This window comes from Ranitomeya imitator, chromosome 6 (genome assembly GCF_032444005.1).
Source record: "Ranitomeya imitator isolate aRanImi1 chromosome 6, aRanImi1.pri, whole genome shotgun sequence".
Taxonomy (NCBI): domain Eukaryota; kingdom Metazoa; phylum Chordata; class Amphibia; order Anura; family Dendrobatidae; genus Ranitomeya; species Ranitomeya imitator.
Window position 1 is genome coordinate 549,948,735 of NC_091287.1, and position 17,473 is coordinate 549,966,207.

The 17,473-nt window shown below is 43.7% G+C and overlaps 1 protein-coding gene across 1 annotated transcript; it reads right to left on the reverse strand.

The window, feature by feature from the left end:
- Nucleotides 1–469: 469 nt before the first annotated feature.
- Nucleotides 470–14,961, reverse strand: CHRAC1 (chromatin accessibility complex subunit 1). The gene is made up of 3 exons (XM_069731954.1): nt 14,805–14,961; nt 7,498–7,624; nt 470–1,033 (listed from the first exon to the last, which is right to left on the reverse strand). The coding sequence occupies exons 1-3, from the start codon at nt 14,925–14,927 to the stop codon at nt 777–779; spliced, it is 507 nt and encodes a 168-aa protein (XP_069588055.1). The 5' UTR covers nt 14,928–14,961; the 3' UTR covers nt 470–776.
- Between the last annotated feature and the right edge of the window lie 2,512 nt (nt 14,962–17,473).

Below are 17,473 nucleotides of genomic sequence, written 5' to 3' on the forward strand. Positions count from 1 at the left end.
CCTCATCTCCCTCAACTTAAATCTGCTTTTGGTGCACAAATCAGAATGTGTCCAGGAACTGTCCCGACGCTCATTCTCTGTAACTTGTCTTCACACGCTTTTCAATTGGGTGTCAGATTTCTGCCTGTACAATAGGTGCTGGAAAATCCATTCCCTGCATACATTGCTCCTGCTATTGTCCAATCCCTTGTCTACCCGGACGTGAAAGCTCAACTGTATGCAGGAGCGAAAATATAAGAGCCGCCCAAACTTCCTATAACTGCGAAGACAAACTCCAACGTCCTCGGCAGAACAACCCAAGGTGTCGGAAAGTGAGGGTACGTGATCTGACCTGGGGCGATTATCTTCAGGGTACCAATATAAACTACAATTAAAAATAAGTGTTAATTTATGAAAAAAACTAAAAACGGTTATTTACTGTGAATCGTGAAGAGGATAAAACAAAGGAAGAAGAAATAGGCGGCCAGTGTTTCCTTGTTTCGCATTGATTTTTATATAAATGACAGCAGTTCCCATGAACGCGGGAACCGTCCTACAACATGTACAATCTCTTAAAACAAGTCTTTACCGCGGCTCAGTATCTGATAAACTTGAATGTGGCCCCCGAGCTTCACGAGGATGGGGGGCGTCAGGGGCGCACACAAAAACGTCTTACAAGAAACACCTCAGAAAGTTTATTGGGAATGATGGAAAGTCGCTCGGATCCAAGGTAGAAAATAAATCCACAAAAAAACATGAAGAATAAACCGTCCACAACACGGAGGGAACGTCCGCCATCACTGATCATCCTCATCATCCTCGTTATCATCCTGCTCGTAATCTGCATCTTCATCGCACTCATCACTCTCCTCTTCATCCTCCTCCACTTCCTGCACTTCCTCTTCTTCCTCCTCCTCCTCCTCTTCATCCTCATCTTCTTCTTCCTCCTGCTCCTCCTCCTCCTCCTCATCATCGTTATCATCATGGACACCTTCTTCTTCCTTCTCCAATATTTTTAAGTAGTCACTGGCCAGGATTTTCTTGGGCAAAATATCTGTGAATTAAACAGACGACATATAATCTTACAAAGCCTCAGTGATTCTGATGGTTGTTTTCGGAAACAGTCAGCAAGTCTGAAGTCCGACGCCCCGAGCTTAGCTCCAACAATACAGGGGAACGGGTTATCTTCTTCTACAGCAGGTAACTTTACACAGGACACTGTCTAGAGTGTAAATCACCAGTGACATCTCCGTGCAGAAAGAAGAAAAAACACAAAAATTGACCTTGGTTTAAGCTGGTATACATGAGGCGCATAAACGCATGTTCACACTGGCCATAAAGCAAATAAAACCTACAAGAAACAAAATAAGCAAAAACCCTGCAGTAATAAAGACATAAAAAGCAAAAGTGCATCTAAATAACACAGGGCTCTCAGTAATACTGATTGTCATTAAAAAAAACACATAAAAGCCATCTCACCACGACAAGGCGACTCTGATCGGGACGGAACCTACACTGTCTAATATTAAACACCTTACCATGTGTCAGAGCTGACCTCAGTGTGAATAAGGCCAGACAAATGGACCGGGGTATATATGGAGCTATGAGCTCTGAAGAGTGGAGAATTATTAATACAGCTCAGGAGGTAACACATGATCAGTAATGTATGTACACAGTGACTGCACCAGCAGAATAGTGAGTGCAGCTCTGGAGTATAATACAGGATGTAACTCAGGATCAGTAATGTAATGTATGTACACAGTGACTGCACCAGCAGAATAGTGAGAGCAGCTCTGGGGTATAATACAGGATGTAACTCAGGATCAGTAATGTAATGTATGTACACAGTGACTGCACCAGCAGAATAGTGAGTGCAGCTCTGGAGTATAATACAGGATGTAACTCAGGATCAGTAATGTAATGTATGTACACAGTGACTGCACCAGCAGAATAGTGAGTGCAGCTCTGGAGTATAATACAGGAGGTAACTCAGGATCAGTAATGTAATGTATGTACACAGTGACTGCACCAGCAGAATAGTGAGTGCAGCTCTGGAGTATAATACAGGATGTAACTCAGGATCAGTAATGTAATGTATGTACACAGTGACTGCACCAGCAGAATAGTGAGTGCAGCTCTGGAGTATAATACAGGATGTAACTCAGGATCAGTAATGTAATGTATGTACACAGTGACTGCACCAGCAGAATAGTGAGTGCAGCTCTGGGGTATAATACAGGATGTAACTCAGGATCAGTAATGTAATGTATGTACACAGTGACTGCACCAGCAGAATAGTGAGTGCAGCTCTGGGGTATAATACAGGATGTAACTCAGGATCAGTAATGTATGTACACAGTGACTGCACCAGCAGAATAGTGAGTGCAGCTCTGGGGTATAATACAGGATGTAACTCAGGATCAGTAATGTAATGTATGTACACAGTGACTGCACCAGCAGAATAGTGAGTGCAGCTCTGGAGTATAATACAGGATGTAACTCAGGATCAGTAATGTGATGTATATACACAGTGACTGCACCAGCAGAATAGTGAGCGCAGCTCTGGGGTATAATATAGGATGTAACTCAGGATCAGTAATGTAGTGTATGTACACAGTGACTGCTCCAGCAGAATAGTGAGCGCAGCTCTGGGGTATAATACAGGATGTAACTCAGGATCAGTAATGTAATGTATGTACACAGTGACTGCACCAGCAGAATAGTGAGCGCAGCTCTGGAATATAATATAGGATGTAACTCAGGATCAGTAATGTAGTGTATGTACACAGTGACTGCACCAGCAGAATATTGAATGCAGCTCTGGGGTATAATACAGGAGGTAACTCAGGATCAGTAATATAGTGCATGTACACAGTGACTGCACCAGCAGAATAGTGAGCGCAGCTCTGGGGTATAATTTAGGATTTAACTCAGGATCAGTAATGTAGTGTATGTACACAGTGACTGCTCCAGCAGAATAGTGAGCGCAGCTCTGGAATATAATACAGGATGTAACTCAGGATCAGTAATGTATGTACACAGTGACTGCACCAGCAGAATAGTGAGTGCAGCTCTGGGGTATAATACAGGATGTAACTGAGGATCAGTAATATAATGTATATACACAGTGACTGCACCAGCAGAATAGTGAGTGCAGCTCTGGAGTATAATACAGGATGTAACTCAGGATCAGTAATGTAATGTATGTACACAGTGATTGCACCAGCAGAATAGTGAGTGCAGCTCTGGAATATAATACAGGATGTAACTCAGGATCAGTAATGTAATGTATGTACACAGTGACTGCACCAGCAGAATAGTGAGTGCAGCTCTGGAATATAATACAGGATGTAACTCAGGATCAGTAATGTAATGTATGTACACAGTGACTGTACCAGCAGAATAGTGAGTGCAGCTCTGGGGTATAATACAGGATGTAACTCAGGATCAGTAATGTAATGTATGTACACAGTGACTGCACCAGCAGAATAGTGAGTGCAGCTCTGGGGTATAATACAGGATGTAACTCAGGATCAGTAATGTATGTACACAGTGACTGCACCAGCAGAATAGTGAGTGCAGCTCTGTAGTATAATACAGGATGTAACTCAGGATCAGTAATGTAATGTATGTACACTGTGACTGCACCAGCAGAATAGTGAGTGCAGCTCTGGAGTACAATACAGGATGTAACTCAGGATCAGAAATGTAATGTATGTACACAGTGACTGCACCAGCAGAATAGTGAGTGCAGCTCTGGGGTATAATACAGGATGTAACTCAGGATCAGTAATGTATGTACACAGTGACTGCACCAGCAGAATAGTGAGTGCAGCTCTGTAGTATAATACAGGATGTAACTCAGGATCAGTAATGTAATGTATGTACACTGTGACTGCACCAGCAGAATAGTGAGTGCAGCTCTGGAGTATAATACAGGAGATAGCTCAGGATCAGTAATGTAATGTATGTACACAGTGACTGCACCAGCAGAATAGTGAGTGCAGCTCTGGGGTATAATACAGGAGGTAACTCAGGATCAGTAATGTAATGTATGTACACAGTGACTGCACAAGCAGAATAGTGAGTGCAGCTCTGGGGTATAATACAGGAGGTAACTCAGGATCAGTAATGTAATGTATGTACACAGTGACTGCACCAGCAGAATAGTGAGTGCAGCTCTGGAATATAATACAGGATGTAACTCAGGATCAGTAATGTAATGTATGTACACAGTGACTGTACCAGCAGAATAGTGAGTGCAGCTCTGGAGTATAATACAGGATGTAACTCAGGATCAGAAATGTAATGTATGTACACAGTGACTGCACCAGCAGAATAGTGAGTGCAGCTCTGGGGTATAATACAGGATGTAACTCAGGATCAGTAATGTATGTACACAGTGACTGCACCAGCAGAATAGTGAGTGCAGCTCTGTAGTATAATACAGGATGTAACTCAGGATCAGTAATGTAATGTATGTACACTGTGACTGCACCAGCAGAATAGTGAGTGCAGCTCTGGAGTATAATACAGGAGATAGCTCAGGATCAGTAATGTAATGTATGTACACAGTGACTGCACCAGCAGAATAGTGAGTGCAGCTCTGGGGTATAATACAGGAGGTAACTCAGGATCAGTAATGTAATGTATGCACACAGCGACTGCACCAGCAGAATAGTGAGTGCAGCTCTGTAGTATAATACAGGATGTAACTCAGGATCAGTAATGTAATGTATGTACACAGTGACTGCACCAGCAGAATAAAGAGTGCAGCTCTAGGGTATAATACAGGATGTAAATCAGGATCAGTAATGTAATGTATGTACACAGTGACTGCACCAGCAGAATAGTGAGTGCAGCTCTGGAGTATAATACAGTATGTAACTCAGGATCAGTAATGTAATGTATGTACACAGTGACTGCACCAGCAGAATAGTGAGTGCAGCTCTGGAGTATAATACAGGATGCAACTCAGGATCAGTAATGTATGTACACAGTGACTGCACCAGCAGAATAGTGAGTGCAGCTCTGGGGTATAATACAGGATGTAACTCAGGATCAGTAATGTAATGTATGTACACAGTGACTGCACCAGAAGAATAGTGAGTGCAGCTCTGGAGTATAATACAGGATGTAACTCAGGATCAGTAATGTGATGTATATACACAGTGACTGCACCAGCAGAATAGTGAGCGCAGCTCTGGGGTATAATATAGGATGTAACTCAGGATCAGTAATGTAGTGTATGTACACAGTGACTGCTCCAGCAGAATAGTGAGCACAGCTCTGGAATATAATACAGGATGTAACTCAGGATCAGTAATGTAGTGTATGTACACAGTGACTGCACCAGCAGAATAATGAATGCAGCTCTGGGGTATAATACAGGAGGTAACTCAGGATCAGTAATGTAGTGTATGTACACAGTGACTGCACCAGCAGAATAGTGAGCGCAGCTCTGGGGTATAATATAGGATTTAACTCAGGATCAGTAATGTAGTGTATGTACACAGTGACTGCTCCAGCAGAATAGTGAGCGCAGCTCTGGAATATAATACAGGATGTAACTCAGGATCAGTAATGTATGTACACAGTGACTGCTCCAGCAGAATAGTGCGTGCAGCTCTGGGGTATAATATAGGATTTAACTCAGGATCAGTAATGTAGTGTATGTACACAGTGACTGCTCCAGCAGAATAGTGAGCGCAGCTCTGGAATATAATATAGGATGTAACTCAGGATCAGTAATGTATGTACACAGAGACTGCACCAGCAGAATAGTGAGTGCAGCTCTGGGGTATAATACAGGATGTAACTGAGGATCAATAATGTAATGTATGTACACAGTGACTGCACCAGTAGAATAGTGAGTGCAGCTGTGGAATATAATACAGGATGTAACTCAGGATCAGTAATGGAATGTATGTACACAGTGACTGCACCAGCAGAATAGTGAGTGAAGCTCTGGGGTATAATACAGGATATAACTCAGGATCAGTAATGTAATGTATGTACACAGTGACTGCACCAGCAGAATAGTGAGTGCAGCTCTGTGGTATAATACAGGATGTAACTCAGGATCAGTAATGTAATGTATGTACACAGTGACTGCACCAGCAGAATAGTGAGTGCAGCTCTGGGGTATAATACAGGATATAACTCAGGATCAGTAATGTAATGTATGTACACAGTGACAGCTCCAGCAGAATAGTGAGCGCAGCTCTGGAATATAATACAGGATGTAACTCAGAATCAGTAATGTAATGTATGTACACAGTGACTGCACCAGCAGAATAGTGAGTGCAGCTCTGGGGTATAATACAGGATGTAACTCAGGATCAGTAATGTAATGTATGTACACAGTGACTGCACCAGCAGAATAGTGAGTGCAGCTCTGGAGTATAATACAGGATGTAACTCAGGATCAGTAATGTAATGTATGTACACAGTGACTGCACCAGAAGAATAGTGAGTGCAGCTCTGGAGTATAATACAGGATGTAACTCAGGATCAGTAATGTAATGTATGTACACAGTGACTGCACCAGCAGAATAGTGAGTGCAGCTCTGGGGTATAATACAGGATGTAACTCAGGATCAGTAATGTATGTACACAGTGACTGCACCAGCAGAATAGTGAGTGCAGCTCTGTAGTATAATACAGGATGTAACTCAGGATCAGTAATGTAATGTATGTACACAGTGACTGCACCAGCAGAATAGTGAGTGCAGCTCTGGAGTATAATACAGGATGTAACTCAGGATCAGTAATGTAATGTATGTACTAAGTGACTGCACCAGCAGAATAGTGAGTGCAGCTCTGGAGTATAATACAGGATGTAACTCAGGATCAGTAATGTAATGTATGCACACAGCAACTGCACCAGCAGAATAGTGAGTGCAGCTCTGGAGTATAATACAGGAGGTAACTCAGGATCAGTAATGTAATGTATGTACACAGTGACTGCACCAGCAGAATAGTGAGTGCAGCTCTGGGGTATAATACAGGATGTAACTCAGGATCAGTAATGTAATGTATGTACACAGTGACTTCTCCAGCAGAATAGTGAGTGCAGCTCTGGAGTATAATACAGGATGTAACTCAGGATCAGTAATGTAATGTATGTACACAGTGACTGCACCAGCAGAATAGTGAGTGCAGCTCTGGAGTATAATACAGCAGCAGTAGATGAAGTGAGTAGATGTAATAGGCCTGAGGTTACTGTGGACGGTTGTTATTTCCTCCTGCAGTCAGTGACCACCACACCACATGTTGGTGACCGTCCCGCCATTTGCCCCACGGTCAGTGGTCACCAGGACGGTTATGTCCCCCTGTGACCCGCCGTCAGTGCGCAGCTGCTCTCCTCTGGTTTATGAGCACAGATCTCTCCATTGAGCCCGGAGGACTCCAGAAACACAGAGGAGCCGCGGCCTCCGGTCCGGACGAGCTCACTGGTGGATTCTCTGGTGACTCCTTCTGCAGTCAGCGATGTGCAGGGAGATAAAATCCACGCACCGGAAAGAAACTGGAAGGTGTCGGAGCGCTGGGCGGCGCTGGAGAGGTCGTCGTACGTCAGCGTGTTGGTGTCTTTGCCGCCGCCGTGGCGGTAGGAGTAAGACGCCAGGTACTTCACAAACAGCTCCTGCCGGGAGAAGGGAGACGGGAATCACCATCACTAGTAAAAAGAGAAAAATACCAGCGCACTACCAAGTACTATATGCTGAAATAGAAGGGATGCAGGAGAGTGGTATAATATAACAAAAAAAAGGGGAGGAAAGAGAACCACTCTACAACACTGCACACCACAATATGCAATCAAGAAGGCAAACTTTATTGATGCATAGATAAAAACATTTAAAACCAATGAGAAAAACACCAAATATCCCCACAATGATCCATCAAAGTAATAGTAGCCAGGCAAGGGCATGTACCCTGCAAATAATGCATATAATGGTAAGACAATATAATAAACATACACTGAATACAGCGCATAAAAGGTAGCCCTGTATGGCAGCGCCTCCTACATATACACAGACTGCCGCAAGATGACAATATATCTACTATATAAAGCTGAGTGTGTGTGTGTGTGTGTGTGTGTGTGTGTGTGTGTGTGTGTGTGTGTGTGTGTGTGTGTGTGTGTGTGTGTGTGTGTATGTGTGTATGTCCGAGATTGGCATCTGCACCGTCGCAGCTACAGCCACAAAATTTTGCACAGTCACACGTCTGGACCCCGAGAGCGTCATAGGCTACGTTGTGAGGTGAAATTTTAACCCCGCGCTTTCCAATTCACCAAACAATTTTGCCCCTATCTACATAATGGAAAAAATGAAAGGAAAAGTGTAGGAGGCAAATTGACAGCTGCCAGATGTGAACAAGGGGGACTTAAAGAATGAGAGCGATGGCGCCAAAGAGTATATACCGTACAGTTGCTAAGGTGGGGCCCCGACATGGGATACTCACCACACACGGGGATATGAACACACACAAAATGCGCCACACACTACCACGTGCTTGAACACATATTACCCTCAGCACACATTTCACCACACATACACCAACCTCGCCACATAAAAGTCGAAACACAAAAGTCGCCGCTCAAAACTCGCCACGCGCAGAACTCGCCATATGCAAAAACTAGGCTCTTGCAAAACTCGCCACAAGTGCAAAATTCTCCTCATGAAAAACTCGCCACACGCAAAACTTGCACACGCGGAAAAATTGCCACATGCACAAAAGATGCAACACATGCAAAAGTTGCCTCACACAAAACTTGCACATACTCAAAAGGCACCACACATAATACTCGCAACGCGCAAAACTCGCCATGCGCAAAACTTGCTGCACACAACTTGCTACACTAACCTGTCACATGCAACTCGACACACAAAAAGTTGCTACACGCATGTTGCCACACAAAACTCATCTCACAAAAGTCGCTACATGCATGTCGCCACACGCAACTCAACACACACAACTTGACAAACGAAACTCCCCTAAAACACACACAAGTCTGGTATTATCCTTCAAAAATAAAAATCTGATTAATAAGCAGACAAACTACAACAATTGCACCATATAGGAAATACGGCAGCTGTCAGTCACATGATCTGTCTATTATGTGTATGTGTGAGCTAATATATACTGCCAGGGGGAGGGGATTTATCAGGGTGCCAATTTAGCTTACAAATACGGAGGTAAAAATACTGAGCAAATAACGTGTGAACGAGGTCTAATACAGGAGGAGATGACACACAGATATATACTATATACAGGAGGAGATGACATACAGATATATACTATATACAGGAGAGATGACACACAGGTATATACTATCTACAGGAGAGATGACACACAGGTATATACTATATAGAGGAGGAGATGACATATAGGTACATATATATACAGGAGGAGATGACATACAGGTATATACTATATACAGGAGATGACATACAGGTATATGCTATATATAGAAGATGACATGCAGGTATATACTATATGCAGGAGGAGATGACACTCAGATATATACTGTATACAGGGGAGATGACACACAGGTATATACTATATACAGGAGGAGATGACATACAGGTATATGCTATATATAGAAGATGACATGCAGGTATATACTATATGCAGGAGGAGATGACACTCAGATATATACTATATACAGGGGAGATGACACACAGGTATATACTATATACAGGAGGAGATGACATACAGGTATATACTATATATAGAAGGAGATGGCATTCAGGTATATACTATATATAGGGGAGATGACACACAGCAGGTATATACTATATACAGGGGAGATGACATACAGGTATATACTATATACAGGAGATGACATACAGATGTATACTATATATAAGGGAGATGACAAACATGTATATACTGAGGTGATGAGGTGAAAATGAGAGGTGTGAGGTGAAAATGAAAAGGTGTGAGTGCAAAATGAGAGAAGTTAGGAAAAATAGTGGAGTGATCAGAAAATGACAGATGTCAGGTTGAAATGACAAGTGTTAGGGGGGAATGAGAGGAGTGAGGGAGAAAATGAGAGGTGTGAGGGAGAAAATGAGAGATGTGAGGGGGAAAATGAAAGATGTGATTGGGAAAATGAGAGGCGTGATGGGAAAATAAGACAAGTGAGGTGCTATAACTAACCACAGATATTTACTATGCCCAGGCAACGCCGGGCTCTTCAGCTAGTAACTAATATATGTAAAAATAAGGGCAAGAAAACAGACCCTGTCCCAAGGTGTAGAAGAAGGTGACCAACACTAGTGAGTACCTGTATGTCAGTAAGCTATATAGCCACCTAGATGGGACAGCGCCAGATAAGGGTCAAAACACAAAAGTGGATGCGCCCAGCGCTCTACATATGGAGCTGCAATGCTCGTATACCAAAGATATGTATGAAGGTTCCAGGTCCAGCCATATGGAGCAATAAGAGCAGAGCCGTAAGAAAGGCAGAAAGTGGGGAGGCAAGGATCAGAGTGGGGAAAGACCCCACGCGTATCGCCGTTACAAGGACGGCTTCGTCAGGGGAAGGGTGCTGTGCAAGCCATCAAAATCAGTTTAAATACCTTCTAATTAGGTCAGGACATGAGCGCATAATGCCGAGGGCCGGAATCGGAAGTGACGCTTGTGAGGGCGGAAAGGTATGTACGGCAAACGTCTCTGCCAGAACTGCACAATGCGCATGCGCCCGAATATTTCAGCGCAGCGCATTGTGTATAGTGTACAACGAATCTACTACAAGGTTACCGCCCCCCTCCTGCAGATTCGTTGTACACTATACAGTAAGGTAAGGCAAGTTTAGGACCTGGTATAAGAGAGATGCCGTAAAGGGGCTACCAGGTACACATAAAATTGGCCATTTTTATGCGCTAAAAGCTCTCATTTTTCATATTTCTAGTGCAGTAATGCAGTTCAAATTTCGTGTTTTCAAGTTTTCATGTTTTAGCGCTGCAGTGTGCTGCCCTTTTCACTTAACTATATACGAGTTGGCGACTCTAGGTTCAGCACCTGTTCACACTTAGTCTATGTTTGGATGTGCCGGTCAGGTTTTTGAAATGTATTCTCTAGCCTTCTGATCGTGCACTCCGCCTCCTAGCTTCAGGTGTTTTAATTACAGCAGGTCCAATACCCCTCCATAGAGAAAGAGAATTTTAGTCTAAGGCCGGCCTCACACTAGCGAGTTTTACGGACGTAAGAGCGCAGAAAATACGTCCGTAAAACTCGCAGAAAATACGTCCCAATTATTCTCTATGCCCCTGCTCCTATCTGCCGTATTTTCCTGATCAGTATTATACAGCTTTCTACGGCCGTAGAAAATCGCAGCATGCTGCGTATGTCACCGTATTGCGCAAATAAAACGTCAATGAAAGTCTATGGAAGCCCCAAAAATACGGATTACACACGGACCAGCAGTGTGACTTGTGAGAAATACGCAGCGGTGTTAGAGAGAAAAGCCGGCAATTCAGTGCGGTGTACAGTAAAATCACAGTAAAATCACACTGACAGCTTCCAGTAGAATAGGTAGAATAAATGTGTACACATAGAATAGGTATATATATATATATATATATATATATATATATATATATATATATATATATATATATATATATATATATATATATATATATATATATATGTCAGTGAGACACATATATGTACGGTATATATATTATTATTTCATCCAGCGCGATATAGCAGAAAGCCGGTAATTCAATTGCCGGCTTTTTCTTTCTCCTTCCTAAACCCGACATGATATGAGACCTGGTTACATACAGTAAACCATCTCATATCCCCCTTTTTTTTGCATATTCCACACTACTAATGTTAGTAGTGTGTATGTGCAAAATTTGGCCGTTCTAGCTAGTAAATTAAAGGGTTAAATGGCGGAAAAAATTGGCGTGGGCTCCCGCACAATTTTCTCCGCCAGAGTAGTAAAGCCAGTGACTGAGGGCAGATATTAATAGCCTGGAGAGGGTCCACGGTTATTGGCCCCCCCCTGGCTAAAAACATCTGCCCCCAGCCACCCCAGAAAAGGCACATCTGGAAGATGCGCCTATTCTGGCACTTGGCCACTCTCTTCCCACTCCCCTGTAGCGGTGGGATATGGGGTAATGAAGGGTTAATGCCACCTTGCTATTGTAAGATGACATTAAGCCACATTAATAATGGAGAGGCGTCAATTATGACACCTATCCATTATTAATCCAATACTAGTAAAGGGTTAAAAAAAACACACACACACACATTATTAAAAATAAATTTAATGATAAAGTCACAAAGGTTGTTGTATTAATTTATTCTACTCTCAATCCACTCACTGAAGACCCTCGATCTGTAAATAAATAAAAAAATAATAAACCAACAATATACATACCTTCCGAGGATCTGTCACGTCCAACGATGTAAATCCATCTGAAGGGGTTAAAATATTTTGCAGCCACGAGCTCCGCTAATGCAGCTGCTCATGTCTGCAAAACCCCGGAGAATGTAGGTAAAGTAGGTCAATGACCTATATTTAGCTTCCTTTGCGGTGAGGTGCCCTCTGCTGGCTGTTCCTAGATCGTGGGAACTTTCCTAGAAAGTTCCCTGGCTCGAGTTCATATGAGGACAACCAGCAGAGGGCGACCTCTTATGATCTCGAGCCAGGGAGCTTTCTAGGAAAGTTCCCACGATCTAGGAACAGCCAGCAGAGGGCGCCTCACTGCAAATGAAGGTAAATATAGGTCATTGACCTACTTTACCTACATTCTCCGGGGTTTTGCAGACATGAGCAGCTGCATTAGCGGAGCTCGTGGCTGCAAAATATTTTAACCCCTTCAGATGGATTTACATCGTTGGACGTGACAGATCCTCGGAAGGTATGTATATTGTTGGTTTATTATTTTTTTATTTATTTACAGATCGAGGGTCTTCAGTGAGTGGATTGAGAGTAGAATAAATTAATACAACAACCTTTGTGACTTTATCATTAAATTTATTTTTAATAATGTGTGTGTGTGTGTGTTTTTTTAACCCTTTACTAGTATTGGATTAATAATGGATAGGTGTCATAATTGACGCCTCTCCATTATTAATCTGGCTTAATGTCATCTTACAATAGCAAGGTGGCATTAACCCTTCATTACCCCATATCCCACCGCTACACGGGAGTGGGAAGAGAGTGGCCAAGTGCCAGAATAGGCGCATCTTCCAGATGTGCCTTTTCTGGGGTGGCTGGGGGCAGGTGTTTTTAGCCAGGGGGGGCAATAACCATGGACCCTCTCCAGGCTATTAATATCTGCCCTCAGTCACTGGCTTTACTACTCTGGCGGAGAAAATTGCGCGGCAGCCCACGCCAATTTTTTCCGCCATTTAACCCTTTAATTTACTAGCTAGAACGGCCAAATTTTGCATAGACACACTACTAACATTAGTAGTATGGAATATGCAAAAAAAAAAAAGGTGATATGAGATGGTTTACTGTATGTAACCAGGTCTCATATCATGTCGGGTTTAGGAAGGAGAAATGAAAAGCCGGCAATTGAATTACCGGCTTTCTGCTATATCGCGCTGGATGAAATATTAATATATATACATATATGTGTCTACTGACATTATATATATATATATATATATATATATATATATATTCAAGCAAAAAACAGGCAGCACTCCATTATATCTTGGTCAACTGTGCAGAGTTTAATCAGACCCACATGTCTTTACCACGACGTTTCGGCTCCAAATGAGCCTTTCTCAAGGCTTGAGAAAGGCTCATTTGGAGCCGAAACGTCGTGGTAAAGACATGTGGGTCTGATTAAACTCTGCACAGTTGACCAAGATATAATGGAGTGCTGCCTGTTTTTTGCTTGAATCTATGGACTAAGGATAGCCGGTGGACGGGCTTCCTGGAGGCTTTGCACCCAGAAGATAAGTAAAGCGTTGTGCTGTTCCGTTTTTTTCTACTACTATATATATATAGACAGTATATATGTTTTTTTTGTTTGTTTGTTTTTTACACATGGATCCCTTGTATAGCCGTATGTCGGTTTTGCAAGCCTGCGATAAAACCACGCAGTACGGATGACATACGGATTACATACGGAGGATGCCATGCGCAAAAAACGCTGAAACATCCTGCCTACGGAGGAGCTACGGACCACTATTTTCGGGACTTTTCAGCGTATTACGGCCATAAAAAACGGACTGTATTTTCATACGCTGAGTGTGAAGCCGGCCTAAGAAGAGGTTTTCACATGTGCCTATTCAGATGGAGACGTTTATTCTCAGCGAGGTAAGGCAAGCGTAGGACCTAGTATAAGAGAGATGCCGTAAAGGGGCTACCAGGTACACATAAAATTGGCCATTTTTATGCGCTAAAAGCTCTCATTTTTCATATTTCTAGTGCAGTGATGCAGTTCAAATTTCGTGTTTTCAAGCTTACATGTTTTAGCGCTGCAGTGTGCTGCCTTATTTACTTAACTATGTTTATTATATTGTCTTACCATTATATGCATTATTTGCAGGGTACATGCCCCTGCCTGGCTACTATTACTTTGATGGATCATTGTGGGGATATTTGGTGTTTTTCTCATTGGTTTTAAATGTTTTTATCTATGCATCAATAAAGTTTGCCTTCTTGATTGCATATTGTGGTGTGCAGTGTTGTAGAGTGGTTCTCTTTCCTCCCCTTTGTGGGAATCACCATCACCTGTCCGCAGTGACCCTTCACCCTCCACTATTAGCCCACAGCATGACCCCTCTGACATCACATGTCCCATGACGTCATGACTGCCCCCCGTGCTCTGACGTCACCCCTGTACCGTGGCTTTGGCCGTGATGAGCAGCGCGTCCTGGTTGATGCAGGACACATCAGGGGAACTCTTCATGATCACTCGGATCCGGGACAGAGGCAAAGACACCAGCCGGGTCTCATTCACCGCCATGTCTGCTAGTGGGAGCGGGAACAATAAAGTTTCCCGCATTCAAAACAACAAAGACAACGTGCAAAAGGCAGAAACTACATCTCCCATGAGGCATTGCGGCGGCAGTTACAGCTGGGCACAGTCACTAGCCGCCCAGGCGCGCTTATAGAGGCCAAGCCGGGTGCCGACGTGCATTCACCACTGACACAAATGATAAGTAGCAGCGGCCGGAGAGTCAGACAGCGCTGCTCTATCAGCCATCAGCGCTTGGCATCACGGGAGTTGTAGTTCTTCCTGTGCCGGCTGCTTAGTTGGGTAGCGTCTAGAATGGAGTGGCTCCTGTGAAGAGATGATGTCACCGGAGAGGGCGGGGCCTCTTCCATCCGGGGGCATGATAGCAGCGCGGGGCTGCGGCCACAATGGAGGTGGTCTTCTGAGGGTCTCACCGCTGGCTCCGGTCACACGGTGCATGACTAGGATGGAGCTGCTGTAGTGAGGTCCTCAGCCCCCTCCATTCTGACCGTGTAGAGCGGAGGGGCCACAATGAGGCCTCAGCCCCGTGTAGATGGCGGATTACTGGGGAGGAGGAAGCCGGAGAGTTCAGGGAGCGGACACCGAGCACGGGCGCTTTACTGTGTGTGCGGCTGGCTACTAATAAAGCTTGTTGACAGGCTGCAGCCAGTGTGGGAGAGCTGTCCTTTAACCCCTTCTTGACCAGTTTTTTATTTTTCCGTCACTATGGCCATGTGAGGGCTTATTTTTAGTTCACAGACACCTAACATGTCTAGGTTATTTTTTATCTAAGTGATGAAATAAAATTCCAAACTTGAAAAAAAAAAAAAAAAAAAGCCATTTTCCGAGACCTGTAGCGTCTCCATTTTTCGGGACCTGGGGTTGGATGAGGACTTATTTTTTGCGCACCGATCTGAGGTTTTTATTGATACCAATTATGCGTGTATACGATCTTTTGATCGCCCTTTATTGCAATTTTGCAGCGACCAAAAAAATGTTTTTAAAAATATTTTAAAAAATAGTATAAAAGTTTAAATCACCCCCTTTCGCCCCAGTCAAAATAAAACAATAAAAAAATCAAATATAAAAATATTTGGTATCGCCGCTTTCAGAATCGCCCGATCTATCAATATATAAAAAGAATTAATCCAACCGGTAAACGGCGTAGCGAGAAAAAAAATCGAAACGCCACAATTATGTTTTTTTCACTTGCTTCAATAGTCTCCATGGCAGAGTAGAAGCTGCAGGTGTCCGATCACCGCGGTTACACAGAGCTGTCCTGCAGCCCTCCTCTATGTAGCAGATGTGCCACCAGGCGGCGCTCATAGCGATCCAGCAATGACAACCACAGAGGTCTCCTGCTGACCCCTGGTTGTCATGACAACCCATCGGTGACCCGCGGTCATGTGACACGGGCGCCAAAGGGAGGAGGAAATGCCGCGCTTGCTGTGCGTGCATGTTAAATGCCGCCGTGACCAAATGGTGGTAGATACCAGTCCTACAGGACATACAAGTGATTACAGCACAGTTATGGGTGGTGACTTACAGAGGACGTTCTTTCTGATGGAATCGTTCACTTTTCCATCTGGCCCAGACCGACATGACAACTTCTCCAGCCAGGACTCCTCTGCAGAGATTACAACAAAATACATCTGACTTCTCACATTTCCCGCACTGTCTATATCTATCCCCGACCTGCACAAACTCCTTATCCTAGCAAAGTAGGAGAAAAAGGAGTACTAGGTGATATTTTTAATAAAAAACAGTATAAACCTTTATTAAATATCAAAAGATCAGATAAATCACAATATATAAGGTAACACATACTCCAAGAAGATATAAACAGGGAAAGAGGTCATCACCTCAGCAATGCCGAATATCAAGCATTAATGCATAGCCATAGTGCATAGAAGACCACGGAAAAGAGTGCCCACAGCAAATAAAGTGGCCGCGAATCACACAAGGTAACACATGAAAATACGAGGGGACAAACTTACCAAGGCCTGTGAATTGAAGAGGTGATGACCCAAGGAAGGATGTCAGCCCCGACGCGCGTTTCGCTGGCACAAATGCAACTTTTTCAAGGGGAAACTCCTTATCCTTCCTGTAGCCCAATACTGAGCCGCTGCTGCTGTGTCCCTATTACTGCTCCTGCTATGTGGTACAAAAGCAATGCCCCGCATACTGCTGCATACCACGGTGCCCTTACATAGTAAAATATCTCCTTTGTGCCCTCACATTAGCCCCAAACTGTTTACAGGCCCCCACAGTAGTCCCCACACTGTATAATGACCCTCACAGTAGTCCCCACACTGTATAATGACCCTCACAGTAGTCCCCACACTGTATAATGGCCCTCACAGTAGTCCCCACACTGTATAATGGCCCCCACAGTAGTCCCCACACTGTATAATGGCCCCCACAGTAGTTCCCACACTGTATAATGGCCCTCACAGTAGTCCCCACACTGTATAATGGCCCCCACAGTAGTCCCCACACTGTATAATGGCCCCCACAGTAGTCCCCACACTGTATAATGGCCCCCACAGTAGTCC

Coding starts and splice junctions, on each gene's coding strand:
- CHRAC1 (XM_069731954.1), bottom strand. CDS start 14,927: ATGGCGGTGAATGAGACCCGGCTGGTGTCTTTGCCTCTGTCCCGGATC. Junction 7,625..14,804: donor TCATCACGGCCAAAGCCACG/GTACAGGGGTGA, acceptor TTCTCCCGGCAG/GAGCTGTTTGTGAAGTACCT. Junction 1,034..7,497: donor CACCTTCCAGTTTCTTTCCG/GTGCGTGGATTT, acceptor TTTAATTCACAG/ATATTTTGCCCAAGAAAATC.